The sequence below is a fragment of the Drosophila miranda genome (genome assembly GCF_003369915.1).
Source record: "Drosophila miranda strain MSH22 chromosome Y unlocalized genomic scaffold, D.miranda_PacBio2.1 Contig_Y2_pilon, whole genome shotgun sequence".
Lineage (NCBI taxonomy): Eukaryota > Metazoa > Arthropoda > Insecta > Diptera > Drosophilidae > Drosophila > Drosophila miranda.
The window spans coordinates 23,445,865-23,468,799 of NW_022881614.1; the positions used below are offsets into that span (position 1 = coordinate 23,445,865).

The 22,935-nt window shown below is 44.2% G+C and overlaps 3 protein-coding genes and 2 pseudogenes across 3 annotated transcripts in view; 2 read left to right on the forward strand and 3 right to left on the reverse strand.

Annotated features, from left to right (window-relative positions):
• LOC117193894 (peptidyl-prolyl cis-trans isomerase-like 3) overlaps window positions 1-5,860 on the forward strand; it is a 13,504-nt gene extending 7,644 nt beyond the window's left edge. The window contains exons 2-3 of the mRNA XM_033398577.1: window positions 4,918-4,951; window positions 5,118-5,860. Coding sequence (XP_033254468.1) covers window positions 4,918-4,951; window positions 5,118-5,561 — 478 coding nt within the window. The 3' untranslated portion in view covers window positions 5,562-5,860. The remainder of the gene's footprint in view (window positions 1-4,917; window positions 4,952-5,117) is intronic.
• Window positions 5,589-16,582, reverse strand: LOC117185892 (annotated as a pseudogene).
• A 157-nt stretch (window positions 16,583-16,739) lies between these two features.
• On the reverse strand, window positions 16,740-17,848 carry LOC117192366 (annotated as a pseudogene).
• A 71-nt stretch (window positions 17,849-17,919) lies between these two features.
• LOC117192369 (peflin-like) lies at window positions 17,920-19,201 on the forward strand. Its single transcript, XM_033397033.1, has 4 exons — window positions 17,920-18,013; window positions 18,071-18,281; window positions 18,492-18,635; window positions 18,703-19,201. Exons 1-4 carry the CDS (start codon window positions 18,005-18,007, stop codon window positions 18,927-18,929), a joined length of 591 nt encoding a protein of 196 aa, XP_033252924.1. The 5' UTR covers window positions 17,920-18,004; the 3' UTR covers window positions 18,930-19,201.
• Window positions 19,202-19,835: 634 nt separating this feature from the next.
• The window catches only part of LOC117185802 (longitudinals lacking protein, isoforms N/O/W/X/Y-like), a 144,406-nt gene continuing 141,306 nt past the window's right edge, over window positions 19,836-22,935 (reverse strand). The window contains exon 5 of the mRNA XM_033397012.1: window positions 19,836-21,568. Coding sequence (XP_033252903.1) covers window positions 20,379-21,568 — 1,190 coding nt within the window. The 3' untranslated portion in view covers window positions 19,836-20,378. The remainder of the gene's footprint in view (window positions 21,569-22,935) is intronic.

Here is a 22,935-nt window from a genome sequence, read left to right on the forward strand (position 1 = left end):
GCAGGAGACAAAACTTGGTTGGATAGTATCAGGAAGCATTGATAGCTCGGAGAATAAGCGTGCAGCTTTAACCGCTTTTGAAAATTCCTCGTGCATCTCTATTGACGATTTTCGACCCACAACGCTGGAGTACCAAAACTTAGAGCAGCAATGCAGGAAGCAGCTGCTCGAGTGCCAAACTGCGATCGGAGAATCAGGAACTGCAGCGCGAACTTTTCCATATATTAAAAACCTACATATCCACGCCAAATGAAATTCAACTTTCAACAGTTTCTACATTGCCAAATTTCCTGCCATTCTGTGCAATTACAGAGGTTCCCGATGATCAAGACGTAATCACGACAAGCCGCCTTCGTAAAGAAGCGCCGACTGCTGCGTTCGACGATCATCCCAGCGTAGCCGCCAGCTGCGCCCAAGCAAGCATCTTCAAGAGGGCCGTTGGAAAAATAGCGGTTCTGCCCCTTCAGGATGGATCTGTTGAAAGCCTTTGCCTTCCAACGGGGGGTGAATGTTCGGAGCAGAACCCAGCCGATTAGCTGCTTGCCAAATAGCACCTAATTTTTGGCCCTCAGCCGCTTATTTTGTTTGTTACTTATGTCTATGTCACTCATTTGTTTGTTAAAGCTTTGCGCTTGCTTGCCCTGCTAAACGCTCTCTGCCAGCTCGCTCTTCGCTATCTCCGCTTTGCGTCTGCCTACCGACGTCGGCCGAGCGAAGCTGCGCTTAGCGATCGAAGCGGCAATGCAAAGGGCAGGCAAGCCACTCTTGCAATTTGGATGTCACGCATTAAAGAACATATCGTAATTTTATTTCTGCGCCGAGTTTTATTTAATTCGAAATAATTAGTCGGCCGATTGGGGATAAAAAACATTATCTCCACAAATTCCTATGAAAAGATCTCCTTATTATACCCGATACTCAAAATGAGTATTGGGGTATATTAGATTTGTGGTAAAAGTGGATGTGTGTAACGTCCAGAAGGAATCGTTTCCGACCCCATAAAGTATATATATTCTTGATCAGCATCAATAGCCGAGTCGATTGAGCCCTGTCTGTCTGTCCGTCCGTCCGTCCGTCCGTCTGTCCGTCTGTCCGTCTGTCCGTCCCCTTCAGCGCCTAGTGCTCAAAGACTATAAGAGCTAGAGCAACGATGTTTTGGATCCAGACTTCTGTGATATGTCACTGCTACAAAAATATTTCAAAACTTCGCCCCGCCCACTTCCGCCCCCACAAAGGACGAAAATCTGTGGCATCCACAATTTTAAAGATATGAGAAAACCAAAAACGTAGAATTGTAGAGAATGACCATATCTTTAAGACTGCGGAATCTGAATTGGATCGTATTATTATTATAGCCAGCATCAAGAAAACAATTTCATTTTTTCTCGCCCTGTCTCTCTCTAACACACACGTAGCATAGGCGGCTTTGCTTAGAGTAAAACATTAGCCCCTAGATCTCAGAGACTACAAAAGTTAGAGCAACCAAATTTGGTATCCACACTCCTAATATATCGGACCGAGACGAGTTTGTTTCAAAATTTCGCCACACCCCCTTCCGCCCCCGCAAAGGACGAAAATCTGGGGATATTCAAAAATCTCAGAGACTATTAAGGCTAGAGTAACCAAATTTGGTATCCGCACTGCTGTTAGATCTAACTATAAAACGTGTATCTTAAAATTTCGCCCCACCCCCTTCCGCCCACACAAAGGACGAAAATCTGTTGCATCCACAATATTGCACATTCGAGAAAACTAAAAACGCAGAATCATAGATAATGACCATATCTATCAGATTGCTGAATCTGGATCAGACCAGATCATTTTTATAGCCAATAGGAAATCAATTTGCAGTGGCTACGCAGCGCCCGACGTCACGCTCAGACTGATTTTATGTCTCTCTCGCACGCACTCTTTGTCGTTTCGTTTAATATTAGCGGCGTCTGCCTGAGGAGAGCCATACTGACTTAGTATCGGGTATAACCGTAGAGTTGCGGTGTCCGCAGCAACTCACAACGTTCCCCCTCGTTTTTATGTTAGTATAAGAATTCCTATGAAAGGATCTCCTTATTTTAAAGTTAGTATAAGAATTCCTATGAAAGGATCTCCTTATTTTTATGTTAGTATAAGAATTCCTATGAAAGGATCTCCTTATTTTTATGTTAGTATAAGAATTCCTATGAAAGGAAATAAAAAGTTTGTTTTTTTCTTATATACATGTTTTTATACCCGATACTCAAAATGAGTATTGGGGTATATTAGATTTGTGGTAAAAGTGGATGTGTGTAACGTCCAGAAGGAATCGTTTCCGACCCCATAAAGTATATATATTCTTGATCAGCATCAATAGCCGAGTCGATTGAGCCCTGTCTGTCTGTCCGTCTGTCCGTCCGTCCGTCCGTCCGTCCGTCCGTCCGTCCGTCCGTCCGTCCATCCCCTTCAGCGCCTAGTGCTCAAAGACTATTAGAGCTAGAGCAACGATGTTTTGGATCCAGACTTCTGTGATATGTCACTGCTACAAAAATATTTCAAAACTTCGCCCCGCCCACTTCCGCCCCCACAAAGGACGAAAATCTGTGGCATCCACATTTTTAAAGATACGATAAAACCAAAAACGCAGAATCGGTGAGGATGACCATATCTTCTACAGTGCAAAATCTGAACCAGATCGTATAATGATTATAGCCAGAATCAAGAAAACAATTTCATTCTTTCTCGCTCTGTCTCTCTCTAACACACAGGTTTCATGGTCGGGTTTGTCAATTGCAAAATATGAGTTCAAGGATCTCAGAACCTATAAGAGCCAGAGCAACCAAATTTGGTATACACACTCCTGTGATATCGGACCTTGACCGTTTCGTGTCCAAATTTCGCCACACCCCTTTCCGCCCCCGCAAAGGACGAAAATCTGGGGCATCCACAAATCTCAGAGACTATTAAGGCTAGAGTAACCAAATTTGGTATCCGCACTTCTGTTAGATCTCACTATAAAACGTATATCTCAGAATTTCGCCGCACCCTTTTCCGCCCCCACAAAGGACGTAAATCTGTTGCATCCACAATATTGCAGATTCGAGAAAACTAAAAATGCAGAATCATAGATAATGACCATATCTATCAGATTGCTGAATCTGGATCAGATCGGATCATTTTTGTAGCCAAAAGCAAGAAATCAATTTTCAGTGGCTACGCAGCGCCCGACGTCACGCTCAGACTGATTTTCTGTCTCTCTCGCACGCACTCTTTGTCGTGTGGTTCAATATTAGCGGCGTCTGCCGCAGGAGAGCCATACTGACTTAGTATCGGGTATAACTGTAGAGTTGCGGTGTCCGCAGCAACTCACAACGTTCCCCCTCGTTTTTTTTTATACCCGATACTCAAAATGAGTATTGGGGTATATTAGATTTGTGGTAAAAGTGGATGTGCGTAACGTCCAGAAGGAATCGTTTCCGACCCCATAAAGTATATATATTCTTGATCAGCATCAATAGCCGAGTCGATTGAGCCCTGTCTGTCTGTCCGTCCGTCCGTCTGTCCGTCCCCTTCAGCGCCTAGTGCTCAAAGACTATAAGAGCTAGAGCAACGATGTTTTGGATCCAGACTTCAGTGATATGTCACTGCTACAATAATATTTCAAAACTTCGCCCCGCCCACTTCCGCCCCCACAAAGGACGAAAATCTGTGGCATCCACAATTTTAAAGATATGAGAAAACCAAAAACGTAGAATTGTAGAGAATGACCATATCTTTAAGACTGCGGAATCTGAATTGGATCGTATTATTATTATAGCCAGCATCAAGAAAACAATTTCATTTTTTCTCGCCCTGTCTCTCTCTAACACACACGTAGCATAGGCGGCTTTGCTTAGAGTAAAACATTAGCGCCAAGATCTCAGAGACTACAAAAGCTAGAGCAACCAAATTTGATATCCAGACTCCTATATATCGGACGGAGACGAGTTTGTTTCAAAATTTCGCCACACCCCCTTCCGCCCCCGCAAAGGATGAAAATCTGGGGATATTCACAAATCTCAGAGACTATTAAGGCTAGAGTAACCAAATTTGGTATCCGCACTCCTGTTAGATCTTACTATAAAACGTGTATCTCAAAATTTCGCCGCACCCCCTTCCGCCCCCACAAAAGACGAAAATCTGTTGCATCCACAATATTGCACATTCGAGAAAACTAAAAACGCAGAATCATAGATAATAGCCATATCTATCAGATTGCTGAATCTGGATCAGATCAGATCATTTTTATAGCCAATAGGAACAAATCAATTTGCAGTGGCTACGCAGCGCCCGACGTCACGCTCAGACTGATTTTCTGTCTCTCTCGCACGCACTCTTTGTCGTGTCGTTTAATATTAGCGGCGTCTGCCGGAGGAGAGCCATACTGACTTAGTATCGGGTATAACCGTAGAGTTGCGGTGTCCGCAGCAACTCACAACGTTCCCCCTCGTTTATTTTGTGGCGGTAGGTCAGTCCATCAAAAGACCCAAAACAAGAGCCAAACTCAAATTTCAGTTCTAGCGGCCAGTAATACTAAACACACACACGCAAAGTACGTGAGAATGCATGTGCACCCATACACTAAAACATGCTGGTGGCAAAACAGAACCAGACCTGAGAGAGTTCAAAAAAATCTGAAAAAGCATACAATCACATATTTTTGTCGAAACATATTGCGTGTGTACTAACACATGCAAAGATGTTCTCTCTGCGCTCTCTCTCTCTCTCATGATGACGTCACTCTGGGGTACTGAACGCGCTAGCCAGTGTGTGACGCTTTCGTTGTATGAACTGGCACATCTATATACTGTATGGTTAGTGGTACAACACAACAAGGCAAAACTTCCCATCTCTAAGAAAATATAATGATATTGACAAATTCTTTGAAAAAGAAAACATCAGCGCGTACCAAACACTAATTGACTTCATCGACGAAATTGATGTAAAGCTATAAACAGTACTCCAACATCTTCTATTCTTTGACTTGGCAATTTCCACCTTCAAAAGGCGGGCGGCCAAATAATCCCAAGCTACCCACGGGTAGCTTGGTAACTTAAACCCTAAAAAAAAAAAAAAAATAAAATAAAATAAATTTAATTGATTTCCAGTCCGTGACGCTACATACCGACGTGGGCGACATCAAAATAGAGCTCTTTTGTGATGCTTGCCCAAAAGCCTCCGAGAATTTCCTCGCCCTGTGTGCGAGCGACTACTACAGCGGCTGTGTCTTCATTCGAAATATAAAGGGATTCATTTTTCAGACCGGCGATGAACAGGTCTCACCGGCTCCGTTGTTGTTTTTGCAGCACACTGACCGCGGAATGGTTTCAATGGCCAACAATGGGCCGAACGCCAATGCCAGCCAGTTCTTTATCACGTACGCCGTCCAGCCGAACCTCGACCTGAAGTACACGCTGTTTGCTCGCGTTATCGACGGATTTGATGCCCTGGATGAGCTGGAGAAGCTGCCGGTTAACCCCAAGAACTACCGGCCGCACGTAGACAAGAAGATCAACGGCGTAACCATACACGTCAACCCCCTGGCGACGTAAGAGACCATGAGAACAAAGACAAATCCGTTTGCTTAAAATGAAACGTATTTATAGCTCTTAAGTTACATGATATCTTCACTAACAGACTAATTGGTTGAGAAACATACATAGAATATTGTGCAAAAGGGTCTAGGACTAAATCAGCCGAGTCAAAATAGTTAATATAAAATTGCATTGCTTTTAGAACTTTTTCATAGACTTTTGCACTTAATATGGAACTTACAATAGACAAATGTATAAGATGGATGTTAAAACGATCAACTAAAAAAGAGAAAACAAATGCTAACAAGAATCTCATACTACATGCAACTACATGGATTATGTGGAGGCGACGTTTTGGATTGATTTGGCGGGCTTCGAATGATCCTTGATGTGCTGCTCGAACATGCTGCGAATGTCGGCCAGTGCCTGGGAGATGTTCTCGGAGAAGCGTTGGACATCCTGAAAGATAAATTTCGATCAGTTGGAGCTCGATTAGTAGTAATAAAAGCCAAGCCTTACCGTTTGCTGGCATGTTGTCTTTGCTGAGATATGGAAGAATATCAGAGTTTCTCCAGCTATGATGTAGGAGACACCATAACCGTCGTCGGCCACAGGTCCAAAGCCACCTCCGGCACTGATGCAGTTCGGATGCTTCTTCAAATCCATCTTTGGCGTCTGCCCATGGGGGGTCTGACTAGTCGACAAGCGCCACGGCTCGCTGAGCACTTCGTTGAGGAAGGGCGAGTCCACTTCCAAGTACTTGGACACAACGTACAAGCAGAAGAGATGCCTGTCAATGCCCCGTCCGCACATGGAATCCTGATAGCCCAGTTGGTGGCGATCGCAGGCTGCCTGTAGCATCTTGACGCGGTCGTCGTTCTGCGAATAGAAAAACCAATTAGGATTGGATCGAACTATATTATGGGCCACCTCTTACCGATATGCTTTGGTTTTGCATGGCTTTGACCCACGCTGCGGACTCGATGGTACACGGGCGCACTGTCTCAGTTCTACCCTCGCGGAATAGGCGCGTCATCGAAGCCTCATATGTCAGGGAGAATCGTCCCGCATCTCGGTAATAGGCCAACTGCAGGGCCATTTGAATGTAGGCATCTGGGGAGATGCGGCACTTATTCATGAATCCCTTGCCGTACTCCTGGTGCACCAGAATGCGCAGATTCACCTCATTGCTTAGCTTGGTCACGTCTATGGTGGCCTCATCAATTTTGGACAGGCAAGGTGTAAGATCCCAGCTCAGTCGTGTGGGCAGTGGGGGCTGGAACTCAGGTGTGCCCTTGGTGGCGCCCGCCTCGTCGTATCTGCAGGGGATGCGTTTGATTAGATCAAGAAGTATTTCCTTTTCTGTGAGGCAGTAAACGAAGGCAACGTAATTAAGAGGCTATGGTTAACCTTACGAAACAATGGTTAGTCACAGGAATATGGGAGAATTAGTTTGTGTTTGCGTTTTAGGTTGCTGTGGAATACAGTGTTCTGGGCTGGCTACATGGTAAGAACGTTTTCCACTGTATATCTGCCGCATACGGTGAGTGCGACAGTTTGAATGCATTTGAGAATCTTAAACATGTGCAGGCCCTCAAGGTTTCCCAAACCCACCTTTAATTACAATTTGAATTGTTTGGAAATTAAGTGTTTACCCATAAATATCATCACCAAATATATACTCCCATAGATGTCCCAAAACCGGTGCATCGGCCCTATAAAAAATGCGTAAATTAAATCAATTGTTAGGCCACAACCAGAGTTAATTAAAAATATGTATGTATGTATGTTCATGTCAAAACCAAAGTCAAGAACTCAAATTGAACGCATCCAACCGACACCGACGCCGTCAAACGTAGGCGCGTACAAAAAAGATCACTTTACCCATCCGATCCAAGATCGTCGACGATCAGGTTCTCCCACATGTGTGAGGCAATGGCAGCGTCAGACCTTGGTCTGTGTGGGTTTCAAATTGTTCAAAGAATTTAGATTACGGCAAATCAAGGATACGAAACGAGACGAAACGTCTTTGTCTGAAAATAACAGAGTGGGAATTGCACTTACCAGGTGTGCTCCGCATTGAAGCCGACGCGTCCATTGGTGGCCACACAGACGGTGAAACACTTGTCGAACCAACGATTGTAGCCGTCGCCGTGGAGCAGCTTCTTTCCGAAATTGTCGAGAAGCTCGGGCCGCTCCAGATCAAATTCGAATGGTTCATCGTCCAGGGAGAGGACAAAGGCAGCAGATTCAATGGTCGGCAGGGAGACATGGTTAACGCCTCGCGAGAAGTACGTGTTCCGAGCCTCGGCCCACTTCGAGCGATTCCAGGCGGTGAGTGCAGCCAAATGCTCCTCACCATCCAGGGGAGTGGCCTTGGCCTTTAGGATCTCCTCGATTTGACTAGAAAGAAGCAAATGTTAGTTTATAATTGTCTTGGGAATCTGATCACGGACTCACACTTGCAGCTCGCAAGGAAGCAGGATGCGTCCCTTGTGGTAGATGATCATTTTATAGTAGCAACCCTTGTGCAGCACCACAATGTGATTGGAGTCCTTGTAGTGAATGATGCGATCTGTTTCCAAGCCCGGAACACGAGCCGTATTGAAGGTGCGTTCATACTGCCAAGAGCACAGAGGAATCATGCCCTGGACCATGATCTGCAGCAGAGAATTTCTTAATAGGTTTCAAGTGTTATATTGTTGTTTCACTTACAGGTTGCAGTTCCTGGTGCTCAATGAGACGACGGAAATTGAGAAGCATGTGGACCACGTTGGCCGCCCTGGCTGCCTGTTTGTTGGTCAGGTTCATGAAGATGGCATCCGTGCCGTAGAAGTTGCTGTTGACACAGAGGGGGCTGCGGCCGCGCAGATAGACATACTCCTCCCACCAATCGGAGACGTAGTTGGTGGACCACCAGCTCTTCAGGACGAGGTACCATTGCAGCTTCTTGCCAATATTCTGTTCGAACTCTTTGGCCAGGCGCTCCATTCTCGAGTAGTTATCATCGTCCAGCAGAGGTCGCACACTGCGCAGGTATCTCGTCATGGTGTCCTTGACGGATGGCAGCGGCAGACGTGGCAAGGAACCCTGAAAGGCTTGTTCCAGCTGGACAGGACTCGCACCACAGCCACCCACAACATGGTGGGCAGCGAAACGCGACTTCCCGGGGCCCTGGACTCATACATCCAGCCCTTGTACATAAGTAGAAGCTTCAGTGTGTAGCGCATGATGAAACAAATCGAGAGCCAGATCACCAGGGCAGCCAGGAAGCAGGCAGTTACCTGCCAGTTAGTTGTGTTGGAGGGAAGATGAACGAGTACTCTGTTGGTCAGGTTGAAGGGAGCCTGGTAGCCGGCAAAGTGCAATCCAAGGGCAATGGCCGATATAAGCCATAGAATTTGGATGTGCGCCGGATAGACGCCGTTGCGCACGCCATTCTGAAACGAGGATACGGAACGGTTAATCCAAATATATCATTATCAAATGTATCGTTAAGCTTACCCTGGCACGAGCCAAGCGCTTCTTCCAGGAGCGGATTCCCGAGTTCCACACAAGATTGAGCACCTCGTGGTCATAGTTGATGTCGAAGCCCTCGTGGGTGATGGCAAACGAGAATGCAACGGCGGCATGGGCTTCAGCCATACCTGCAGGCAATCGGTGACGTCACACCCAATGTAAATGTTCTGCAGGAGATAGAGGGTTCAAAATAGGTTAATGTCTGCGCGATAATCTCTTCTTTTGTCTTAAACACTACGAGTTTGTATGTGTGAGTATTTCGTCATAATAACCAATTAATAGCTGAGCTGATAAGATATCTTTTGTATTGGCCAGACATCTGAAATAAGTGATTCATGTGTTGACCATCATCTTGGCCAGTTACCCAAGCTTAAATGGAATTTAAATGCGCTGCAGATCGTAAAACTACTTTCGGAATGCACTTTGCCATATTCATGTACGGAGGAGTGCAAAGTTCAGCACAATATACTCGGATCTCGTTTAATAATTTGATTCGCTTCGCGCGATTCGATGTCATAACATTTTACATGCAATTGATGATTGACGTCACTGAAAGCGGTTTCATTCAAGCGATAACCCCAAACGAGGTTTCAGATAGCGTCCCTCTGGGACTCTAAGTCTGGGCAGCAGCACCCAGACGATTTTATAGCTAGCTGGATTGCTGATCACTTCTATATATGTTGGGTGGATAGGGTAGAAAGCAAACAGTTAAAATTTGGCCAAAAAAACCGACATTCGATCACTTGTAGCAGATCCATTTCCTGTTTATATTGCAAACTGATTTGAGACCTACGAGTATTTGCTGTGTATAGACTCGTAATCGTATGCATTTTCAGTTTTTTAATTGTTATTGCTCAGCGTCTAATACTATATGACAGCTATTGAAATTTATTAGTACGCCAAAGCACACAGCACATACATGTGTATGTATTGCTGTGCATTTCTACTTATAGTCTTCTATAACTATACAAATAGTAATATAGGGGAATTCTAATAATATCAATCACAGTATAGTGTTGCATGCGTTATGTTTCTAGATCAGATCAGATAAACCTTGGAGCGAGGTAAGCAAAAATGGCTGTGAAGGTCAGTGCAGTGGGTCTTTTATGCTATTGTCCATGTCCGTGCATATCAATAAACCAGTTCCAAAAACATCGAAGATCCCTTCAAGATATAAATTCGTTTTCGTTTGACCCAGATCGAGGCGGCGACGACTATGCGACGATGCCTTATAATTTGAGCAGCGCGCTGCCGGCTTTTATTTGTTTCCGTATGAGCGAGAGAGCAGCAATCACAACAGCAGCAACAGCAATAGCATAGACTAAAACAACAAATTCAAATACGATTTGCTGCCTTTTATTATAGTCGTAGTCGCAGCAGAGATCTCTTGCGCTGGGCCCGACACTGTGGTCGAGACGGTGCAAAGTCCAAACCGATTTTTTCATCATTGCTGTTCTGTGATGTGATCTGTGGTTTTTTAGATTGACCTTGCCTTCCCCATTCCCCCACCCACTGTGTGTGTGTGTGGACGCGCGGGGGTGGCATGTGGCGGTGGGGCCAACACGGGTTTTATGTAACAAGCTACAAGTCCCCACCACAGCTGATAAGGCAGCTATCTCAAATTGATATGTATTTTTCAACTATCAAAAACATGTGGGAGAATTTGGGTCAAAAGAGAGAGAGAGGGAGAGAGATCATAATAGGAAAAGCAAACCGAGAAAACCCGCAAAAATGCCACAGTTGCAGAAAAAATGGCACTGTTTATCCACTATTTGTGTTTCTTCGCTGCGTTCGTTACGGTCGACCTTCAGCTTAAGAAAACAAACCTTCTTTGTCAATTCAAATGTTTCCGAAGCCAATTCTCGAAATCACTTTCAAATTAATATCACTAACAGTGTTTCGAGAGAGAAACACACAAACAGCACAATGGGATTTTTATTCGAACAGCGAGTTCCCTTTAGCCTTGCCGTTTGCGGTTGGTTTGCGGGACCAGAAAAACAGAAAACAACTTGATCACTTGAACGGCCGAGCGCCAACTGAACCAAACTGTGCTCGCTGCACGCGCATGGCGCATGCCATGCAGGCGGCAAGAGACGAGTTTTGTGTGTCTGTGTGTGGGTGCGTCACGAATCGACGGGCTCGTGGAGTGTGTTGACCGATGCCGGCTTTTCCCCACGGTTCCTCTCCTCTCTGAGTGGATCGATAAAGGCTTATCAGAGTTTAGCAAATGGAGATCCTATGGTGGAAAATATATCTACATATTTACATGCATTAAATGATTGTCAAATCGTTATCTCCTGCTCAAGTTGGATATTTGGCCCACACAGTCTATAAAAATACTATACTATACTATTTCCAATAGTCATTTGTGGTGCTCAAATGTTTGGTATTATCGAAGGGAGGTTAGGTACTGTACTACCAAATCATAAAGATAATGATGTGAATAATAATTTTAATTCCCGATATGTCCAGTTTCGGCTTGGGACTTTGGCCCCTCTATAAATATAAATAGATATGTACATATGTATGCACATACTCGTATGCTGTCGTCTATTTATGTAAGGTGGCGCATTCTCTCGCCACTACTTCAGTGTGAAGAACTTCTCTCAAAAATTTCAATTGAATCTTATCAGGGTTACATGGGTGGTTAGCCCGATTACGTGTGTACTTACTTCAGACGATAAACGGCCTGAAAAACAAGTCTTATATGATTTGATTTTATAACATTAAAATGACCAAACCTGCGATAAGCAACAATTGAAAGGTTTTATCGCGTCTAACTATTTATAGTTGAAAGTGCAAGCATTCATACTACGCCCGTGGGGGGCTTGTGAAACTTGTGTAGTACGCAATTCGGCGGCCAAGGCTGATAAGGACGGGCGCGCAGTCCGATAATTCTAGGAATTGCCAAAATAACCTAGTGCAATCAGCGACGCGTTGGCACTTCTACCTGGTTGGCATGTCTGGGAGGCCTATGGCTATCTAAATGATTGGTCTGCCTTAAAAGTCTGGAAAAAGAGTTAATTCCCACTAAGCCCAGACGAATGAAAGAGATCACAAGATGGCTCGTATATCTCCAGCGTGGACTTTGAACCTCGGCCACTTGAAATTGCGACGATACGACCATGGCAGCACCAGCGCCAGCGCTAACGACGCATGTCTAACACGGCCGAGACAAAGGCAAAGCAAGGGAAAGGCAAAGACAAGGGTGGGGGGAACCAGTCGGGCCTCTCTGAAATATCATTCACAGCTGCCGCGGCAATTAGGAGGTCAATAGTACCTATCCTACCTGAGCAGCTTTTCAACTTAGGTAAACATTGGATTGGGGATCTGCCATTTGTTAGTCTTCTCTTTTGGATAAGGTTGTTTTCCCCTTAAATGCATACATACATATGTGTACATATGTACATTCTAGTGTTGTGTTGCTCATGAGTGAGTGAACAAAAAAGAGTTGTTCACTTAAGTGAGCAACTGTGCATGTTCCTTCCAAGTTGTTCTTTTTTGTTCACTTGTTCTTTGTTGTTCACTTGTTCATTTTTACTCACTTGTTCTCTACTCACTTTTTGCGCAATTTTGCTCCTCAAAGGGCATTTTGCGATTTGGCAGCTTTGCTCATATTTGCGTTTACTTCACACTTTTTATATTACGGGCAAAGCTGTTTACAATTTTGAAAAATTCCCTATGTCGCTTATTAGGAAGTATAGTGAGATTTGGAACCATTTCGAGGAAGTTGGACGCCAGGAAGCCAAGTGCAAGTATTGCAAATCTATTTTGAGTTGCAAATCTCAAAGCAACTTAAGCCGCCATTTAAAGAGCAAGCACCCGGCGTCTATGGAGCCCGTTATCCGGCAAAACACCGATGGCTCGATTTTTGTGCAAAGTGCGCAACCAAAAATAACAAGCTTTGCTGAAAGGCCTGTACCAGCGAGCAAAGCGCAGCAGATTGCTCTGCAACTTGTACGGATGATCGCCAAGGGTCATCACGCCTTGCGCTTGGTCGAAGAACCAGAATTTAAAAAATGTAGTTCACGATGTGTCGCACGCCCCAAACTACATATAAGCTTCCGACGAGGAAAACATTAACCAGCTCCTTGATTCCCAAAATTCGTGACGAGTACACTGGGACGATAATAGAAGAACTACGTGCGGCCGCAGCGGTGTGCTTAACTAAGGACGGTTGGACATCTATAACCAACGAAAGTTATCTGGCTGTCACAGTACATTTTATCGATGAGGAATCAACGATGCTGACCTCCTATACAATTGCTTGTCAGGCCTTTGAAGCGTCGCACACTGCTGCGAATCTGTGCAGCTTTTTGGAAAAAATTGTGACTGAATGGGATCTCAAAAATAAAGTCGCAGCAATAGCATCCGATAATGCCCACAACATTGCTCTTGCTATTAGAACCGGCAATTGGAGTCATATACGGTGTTTTGCTCATACCCTAAATCTAATTGTCCAAAAAGCTCTAGATAAAATGAGCAGTGTGCGCAGAAAAGCTAAAGCTATAAGCGAATATTTTCATCGCAGCTCATCAGGCTTAAAAAAGCTTAAAGATATGCAAGCGCTGCTTAAGTTGGCTGACCTCAAACTAACACAGGATGTGCCAACACGTTGGAACTCAACGTACAAAATGTTTGAACGGCTGTCTATCCTGAAGGAGGCAGTCGTGGCAGCTCTGTCAACAAGCACAGATTTAATTTTGTCACCAGAAGACTGGGATGTCATTGATAGAGTGCTTCCCGTATTAAAGCCATTTTATGAAGTTACAGAAGAGATCTCAGCTGAAAAAAACGTAACATTGTCAAAAATAATTGCTTTGACTGGATTACTTCAAAGAAAAATGGCTCAAATATATCCAACAGTTAAAAATAACCTAGTTGCCGAAGAAATTAACGAAATCATAAACGAGATGGACGGCAGGTTTAACGATTTCGAGGCTAATATTTTGTATGCGGAGAGCACTGTTCTGGATCCCAGGTTCAAAGGACGCGCATTTAAATCTGCGGAGGCCTTTAAAAAGTCAGTAGCGGATATCAACAAAAAATTGGCTCAAACGACACTCCCTGAACCTCCACAATAAGCTTTAAGCAACAAAAAACAAGAAGAGGACACAATATGGGCTGAATTTGATACCACTTTTCAGCAAGTAAGCCAACCCACCAACAATACGGCAGCATCCATAAGAGAAATGGATAAGTACCTGGCTGAGGAGTACATCAGCCGAAAAGATGATCCATTGGTATGGTGGAATCAGCGGAAAGCGCAATACCCGCTACTTTATAACTATATGCTGAAGCGCCTTTGCTTAGTCGCCACCTCAGTGCCATGCGAGCGCATATTTTCAAGTGCAGGCGAAAGCATACGTAAAAGGCGCTCCCTTTTAAAGTCAACAACCGTTGAAAATTTAATTTTTTGCATAACAACATGTAAATCGGAAGTGAGTTCAACCTAATTTGTACTTGATTGATTTGATTTTTTTAAGTTAGTATAAGAATTCTGTTCGGAGCAGACCCCAGGCGATTAGCTGCTTGCCAAATAGCACCTAATTCTTGGCCCTCAGCCGCTTATTTTGTTTGTTACTTATGTCTATGTCACTCATTTGTTTGTTAAAGCTTTGCGCTTGCTTGCCCTGCTAAACGCTCTCTGCCAGCTCGCTCTTCGCTATCTCCGCTTTGCGTCTGCCTACCGGCGTCGGCCGAGCGAAGCTGCGCTTAGCGGTCGGAGCGGCAATGCAAAGGGCAGGCAAGCCACTCTTGCAATTTGAATGTCACGCATTAAAGAACATATCGTAATTTTATTTCTGCGCCGAGTTTTATTTAATTCGAAATAATTAGTCGGCCGATTGGGGATAAAAAACATTATCTTCACATAAAATTTGGTGACCCCGACGTGATCTCTGAGTTGCAGTGTCAATTAATAATCATTCGCGATCGACATTTGTTAGCCCTAGCAAATTTTCGGCGGTTAAGCACAATTCGGTGCTAAAACACACTTACTTACACCTACATACACGCACTGCTGGCTATTAATTTCTCTGTCGCGACAATTCGGTCAGTGCAGTGCGGTAGGCAGTGCAGCGAACTCACTAATACACACAAGCGGAGTACAAAGCGGAATCGGACAGCTCGCACAGCCGCACAGCTAAAGGCATTAGCTGTAATCCCTTTGCTTTCGGTTCCCACGTTTATACGTATACAGGGTGTCTTTTTCGGTCGTGCTGAGTGACTCTTTTAAAACCTCAACATGTGATATGTCACTGCTACAAAAATATTTCAAAACTTTGCCCCGCCCACTTCCGCTCCCACAAAGGACGAAAATCTGTGGCATCCACAATTTTAAAGATACAAGAAAACCAACAACGCAGAATCGTAGAGGATGACTATATGTTCTAGAGTGCAAAATCTCAACCAGATCGTATAATTATTATAGCCAGAATCAAGAAAACAATTTCATTCTTTCTCGCTCTGTCTCTGTCTAACACACAGGTTTCATGGTCGGTTTTGCCAATTGCAAAATATGAGTTCAAGGATCTCAGAACCTATAAGAGCCAGAGCAACCAAATTTGGTATACACACTCCTGTGATATTGGACCTTGACCGTTTCGTGTCCAAATTTCGCCACACCCCCTTCCGCCCCCGCAAAGGACGAAAATCTGGGGCATCCACAAATCTCAGAGACTATTAAGGCTAGAGTAACCAAATTTGGTATCCGCACTTCTGTTAGATCTCACTATAAAACGTATATCTCAGAATTTCGCCCCACCCCCTTCCGCCCCCACAAAGGACGAAAATCTGTTGCATCCACAATATTGCACATTTGAGAAAACTAAAAACGCAGAATCATAGATAACGACCATATATATCCGGTTGCTGAATCTGGATCAGATCATATAATTTGTATAGCCAAAAGGAACAAATCAATTTGCACTGGCTACGCAGCGCGCGACGTCACGCTCAGACTGATTTTCTGTCTCTCTCGCACGCACTCTTTGTCGTGTCGTTTAATATTAGCGGCGTCTGCCGGAGGAGAGCCATACTGACTTAGTATCGGGTATAACTGTAGAGTTGCGGTCTCCGCAGCAACTCACAACGTTCCCCCTCGTTTTTTAGTTGCTTCTTTTTCAAACAAGTTTCCATGCGATTCGTAGAGAAAATTCACTATTCGGTGCTGGCCGGGACTTGCGAACTGGTTGGTTTTGAATTTTGTCTGTGCGGGGGAGGGGTAATTGGGCAGCCCAGGTCGCTGGGGCAACAGAATCAGGCATTTTAAGGGTAATTTACCCAAATAAGAATCGGAAATGGGTTAGGGTTAAGGCTAATGGATTCACAAGCACTTACTAAGTTTTTGGTGAACGCAAACGCCCACCGTTGTAGTCTTGAAGTGAAGACAGTCTACGGATTCTTTTCTTAATCCAAATGCACATATCAAAGATCACAACTCGAAGAAAACAACAGAAAACAGCACAAAGCGCGGAAAAGACCCAAGAGACAGACGACGAAAACGGCAAAGGCGCGCGCGCAATGTTGTAAGCGTTCCGGTGGTTAAGAGAGAATGAGACTCGCTCGGAGAGCGGCGGCAGCAACAAGCGAGAGAGTTTCGACCATATGATCGAAGCAACAACAGAAGGGTTACTGCTGCAGCATACACGTAAATCCACACGTTACATACACAAATGCAAGTTCCCGACTACTGAGATATATTTAAACAGAGCAAGAATGCGCTTTCAAGCTTAACATCGTTCACTTGTACCGGTGTCTTAGATTAAATATAAACTGAAATTTTCAGATGGTTTTTGATATTAAGGAAAGTGGAGTCTTTTTGATCCGAGTATGGGCTGAACTACTCGACTGGTGCTGCCGACTGTTCGCCATCCTTGTCCTTGTTGGATAGGCCACGTATGCAGACGTCGTAGACAACCTCTTCGATCTTCTTCACGTCGTATTTGAGGGCATCAAAGCGTTTGCGTAAGCCGTCGTTCTTCAGATTGAGCAATCGAAAGCCCGTGTTCAAATCTCCAATAAAGTGCGAGATGTTCGGGGGGCGCTCATAGTCGCCCATCGTGACGGAATTCGTGGCAAACCGCGAGAGCTCCGACGCAAGCTGCAATATGCCCAGCAAATAGTCCTCGACGTCCAAGTGGAAGCCTTCACCGGGCTTGGTCTTCACTGTTGACAGAGCAATCGAATGCAAATTAAAAATGCTAAAGGCAGAAAATGTTTAATCCACTCACAGCCCAGCATTTCGGCCACTGTTTCGCGAGTCACCAAAAAGCCCGCCTTCAAGTAAATGACCAAAGCAATAAGAAGGTCCAGTGATCGGAGTATCTGGAGAGAGCAGAGCATTACACACCCACATAGGGGACCAAATATCTCTGACTCACCTGTAGTATTGCCCTGGTGGCACCAACGTGGCCAATTTTACATACTTCTGGGCACAGGCTTCGATTAGCTTCCGGGCCGAGCCGCAGGCGCCGCTAACTAAACGATAAAGGAGTTAGTGAGACCGACCAAGTTGCAAATGCGTCACCTACTTTGGCTTAAATCGCTGTGAATTATGTATCTGATTATCAACTTGATTTGCGCGTCCTTCGCCAGATGCTCGATTTCCCTCACCACAAGGCGGATATTCTAAAATGAAGGTTCCGGTAAAACTATTTTTTGGGTCTTGTAGGGCCACTTACCGCACGAAGCTCCTGCTCGTTGTCTATATACTTCTGGTAGTTTGAAAACATATTTATATTCACGAAATTCGTCATTTTGTTGTCTTTTTGATTGTTTATGCCGGTGTGGACGCTAGAGATGGGTGCAGAATAATGCGATAGTCAAGTCGCCATATCGATTATTAGGCAAGAAATCGATTGGTAGACGCAGTGCTGGAAAACGCTTTTCACATCCGAAGGCTTCAAGTTTCAATTAAAATCAAATAAAGATTGTGAAAAATGTCCTACGTACGTTCTCATCCACTTAAAGGGACCTACAAATATATTGAAGTTTGTTTTTTGCAGGGTCAAGGCTACAATCCCTACAATCAAGGCTATGCTGCACCGCCAGGCGCCTTTCCACCCCAAAACTCGCAGGTCTCCTCACAGGCACAGCAGTGGTTCGCTATGGTGGATCGGGATCGATCTGGAAAGATCAACGCTTCCGAACTGCAGGCGGCGCTGGTAAATGGACGTGGCGATCACTTCTCGGATAACGCATGCAAGCTAATGATTAGTAAGTTGTCTATTTTGGAGTCTCTATTGTGACGTCAGTCATCAGTGTGACGGCGTGAAGGAACTGCCAGCCGCCCCAAATGTAGAAGCACACGGGCGTGTTGGCTTAGATCGCCGGTCAGACACTATCTCGAATGTTTACCTAACTTTTGATACTTTTTATTATGTTTATTCAATCGCACTTAATGGCAAACTTACCCACTACTTGAAGGCATGTTCGACAACGACGCTAGCGGAACCATCGATGTTTACGAGTTTGAAAAGCTTTACAACTACATTAATCAATGGCTGCAGGTCTTCAAGACCTACGACCAGGACTCCTCTGGCCATATCGAGGAGAGCGAGCTGACTCAGGGTAAACTATTATAAATCATAATGCTATCATCGGTTGATGGTTACTAATGGCTTTTTCTTGCCCACAGCCTTCACTCAGATGGGCTTTCGGTTTTCGCCGGAATTCATCAACTTTCTGGTGAAGAAGAGCGATCCACAGACCCACAAGGAGGTTTCGGTGGACCAGTTCATTGTACTTTGTGGGCAAGTGCAGCGCTTCACGGAGGCCTTCCGTCAGCGGGACACACAGCAAAACGGAACAATCACTATAGGCTTTGAAGACTTTTTGACTGTGGCAATCGGTTGCTCATATTAAACTTCGAGCGAAGCAACTGTTCCAAAGCAATCAAAACTCTTGCACACGGCACAGCCTTCAAACACATATTTCTTATTCCGTTTACTGTGCATTTTGTTTAAATTTATATGGTGTTTTCTAGCTTAGATATTCATCGTCCTCTCACAGTCATGTTATTGCAATCTCCTGGTTCCAGAATCAGCTTTCAAAAGTATTTGTTATTACAGCTCGACTAACACATAGTACAAAGTGTCTTGCGCCTAAAATAAAGTACATATATTTATAAAACGAAATTTAAATGGTTTTATTGAAAGTAAAAATTGCATATCAAAAGTTTTTTGTAGAATAATAACCTTATCTTAGCAGTTTCACTGCCCCACGACTATATGTGTATATTCGTTGATATGTACATACATATGTGTATTGTATCTTCTTCGTGTATGCACGTTACTTATGGTGTTGAAAATTTGAGCGATTCAGTGTGACAATACAAAGCTTATGAGTAATGTACATATGTACGAGTATGACAAAACATTTAGACATTAATTTTGTTTTGGTTTTCGGCTTGGGAATCGTGAAGTGTTCCCTATTTCTTTTTGGTCATAGGTATACCATTTTTAAAGTACAAAAACTCAGTCTTTAAGTTGATAAATGTATGAATCGAATGTCTTAAGGGGAATAACGCAAATAAGATAATGGCTTTTCCAATGGCAAGTTCCAAACGATTCTCTGTAAAACTAGATCAGTCAGAGTACGGGTACATGCATATGTATGTCTATCAATAAAGATGGCATCGATTGAGGAGATCCGAGAATTGTCAAGGGTTTCTGTCTTAGGAAGCTTGATCAAACTTAATTAAGAGATCTTTGGGGCGGCAAGGGCGTGGAAATGTGTTTCGGGGGCAGGATCTTATAAATGTTTCGAAAATACAGATAAAGAGCCCTAAGAATACTTTTATTTCTGGACAACGGTGAAATGTTTGATAATATCTTAGTAATTAGTTGCCTTTTAAAAAAGATGCTTGTAAATATGTTGGGCATAAAAATCCTTAACTATAAAATTGTATAAAAATAAAGTCAATCGTGTTTCTCACATCTCACATAAGCTTATCGAATATCAGATTCAAAGTGTAAAATAATACGCGGCGTGAAATATTACTCGGTTTGCAGTTGTTGTCGTACGTTGCCTTAGGTCTAATTTGATTATCTGCTTGATTAGATTGGTTTACGAGTGCTTATATTATATAAATTATTACATTACAAGTAAACATTAAATATTTGGGATGACACATAAATGACAAGAAATATTATTCGTTAATTCGTCAAATCAAGACAAAAATGCGAGAGATTGCAGGTCTCCCTTGTGGTTGGTATGTGTATATGTTGGACAGGGTTACAAGTTAAATGGAAGATTCAGTTGGTCCCCATAAAAGTATTATTTGGTATCAAATCGCAAGCAGAGAGTTCTCTCCTACTTATTGCAGCCGCTCACGCCGTCGCCCTTCATGGAGTATTTGGAGCGGCGTTTGCTGGGCAGCTGGGGCAAGTCGGTGTGGTGTTTCCTGACATGGACGCCAAGGTTTCCGCGCTGCTTCGACTTATACGGGCAATAGGGACACTGGTGAGATGGCTCCTTGCCACCGCACTCGACATTCTCATGGCGACGCAGCGTAGACTTCCAGCGATATTTCTTGCCACAGTGACGGCACTCGTACACTGGTTCGCCATCCAGGCCGATCGCATTGGGACTGGTGATGCTCCCGTTGCTGCTGCTTCCACCATAGTCACTCAATGTGAACTCCAGATTGCGAAAGACTTGGGACTGGGCTTCCAGTATGGAGTTGGTGGATCCTCCGTGGGCACTCAAATGGAACATGTTCATCGAGCTGTTGCCGCACTTGCTCCTGCTCTGTTCCATGAGATGTATATCGTCAAAGGCATGGAAGCGGCCATCATCTTCATCCTCCGTTGATGATCCCGGCTCGTTCTCGCACTCCGAGTGGCGCAGATCCCGCTCCTGCTGCTTGCGCAAGAGGTTCTCCAATATTTTGGTTGGCGTGGTCTCGTTTCCAATTGCAGTCTCGACCTCCTCCTTGATGCGACGCTGACGTGCTTGCTGGCGCATGATCTCCTGCGCTCGAATCTGTTGCTGGAAGCTGTGCAGACCATTTCGCATCAATGCTTCGGCTATGACAGCCGCCTGTGGCTTCGGCGTTGGCGCAACTGGAGCTGTGGTTTTGTTGGCAACCAACACAGAAGTTGGTATGGCCCTCTCCCCACCCAGGCCAAGGCCCGTGGGGACCGCTGTCTTTAGAGAGTACTTGTTTCGCGGATGAAATGATGCAGCGCCAGCGGCAGCGCCCATGATCTCATCAGCATTCAAGTTTTTTGAAGCCGTATCGGAAGCGGAGCCGTAGACGGCAATGGCAGCTATGGTGGAAGGCTCCAATGTCTCGCCGGAAGTGGGAGACACCTGGCCATACTGAGTCACCTCTGCGTGGTCCAGTTGCTGCTGCTTGGGCACCTTGGCCGACTTGGTCTTGTAGAACTCGAACAACATGTCCGAGACTTCAGACACAGACAGACGCTTGCTACGCTGGAAACTGCGCTGGATCTCTACTGTTCCCACTCCTGGGGCGGTGTTCTCCTTTCTGCTTAAGTCTGCAATCGGAAACATATTTTTGATTAGTTTTTGGCAACAAACAATTATTTTTTTTTATTTTTAGATTCGCCTCTTTCTTTTCTAGTTCCTTCAGTATGAGCTTTGTCGAACGACTGATGAGTTGTGACAAATGATAAAAGGCTGCTTGGGTTAATGTTAGTGTTACGGCATGGAAAAGTGTTAAATGAAAGCATGCAACAAACTAAAAGCAAAATACGGTAAACTATTAGGTATATTAAGTAACGCAAACACATGTAATTTTGGTTTAGAATTAAATAAACAAGGGTACACGTAATTGTCACTTTTATTAATATTTTTAACACATTTTTGGCATAAATTAAATATGTAGCTTTTTTAAGACGGAGCAAATAATATTAAAATTGTTTTTGGTTTTTTTTTCTGTGGTGCTTCGATGTGATGATGTAATGATGATGTTGGAGATGTTTGTGGTGGGTGAGTTTTTTAACCGAAACCATTTTAAATGTATCTCATTACCTGCTATATCTGTGAAAATAGAGAAGAATAGGTTAGTGATGTCTTGAATTTCGATTCAATGTTTCGCTGGTATATCCATAATAGAGCTTCGTTGGTGTGTCTGAATCCACCTGTAAATAATCACAAATTCAGATTAATCAAATGGTTTTTAATATATGTTCCAGTGCTATTTGCTGTGGCTATTCGCGGATGGCTGGGTGCAGAGCTTTTGTTTATGCACTAATATCACAGTCGAATATTTATATAATGGCTAAGTCAACCTTTGCCAGCTTTCCCTTGCGCCCGCCACCCACGCACAACCAGCCGCGAAAAGCATCCACACTGCAACACAATCGAAACAGCACTAGTCGACGTAGCCTAGCTTACGAATTTCCAATCCCATCCAAGCACGAAGCGCAGACAACAACGTATTCGAGTCCTAAATCCTATGCGCAGCTGCAACGCGTACACACACGCACACACACACACTCAGGCGGTCGGAAAATTCTCGTCTTTGTGTGCGCGTGTGTATCTGTTGCACAGCAAGTGCAGGCCATCGCCTGCGAAGAATCCTTGATTTATTTTTACTCTGGTTTTCTACCTAACTCAACAGTTGTTGTTTTTGTTTCCGCTGTTCTCGTGCGTTCTGTTGTATCTTCAAATACATATGCATGTGTGTATCTATGAGTGCCGTGGCACAGACAGTTTAAGAGCGTGAGAGGAAAACTTTCTCTGAGAATAACTCTCTATTTGTATGTGTGTTTGTGAGAGAGAAAGCAATCCGAGCAGGCGCTCACAGAGCTTATGTCTAGCTTCCGGTGGTGTTTTTCTTGTTTATCCATACATATGCATGTTCACATGCATACATCTGTTCACAAAACAGTATTTCAAG

Excerpts from the sequence above, each read along its gene's own strand:
- LOC117192369 (XM_033397033.1), top strand. Across the intron at positions 18,282-18,491 it reads CGCATGCAAGCTAATGATTA|GCATGTTCGACAACGACGCT; the intron begins GTAAGTTGTCTA and ends CACTACTTGAAG. Across the intron at positions 18,636-18,702 it reads GGAGAGCGAGCTGACTCAGG|CCTTCACTCAGATGGGCTTT; the intron begins GTAAACTATTAT and ends TCTTGCCCACAG.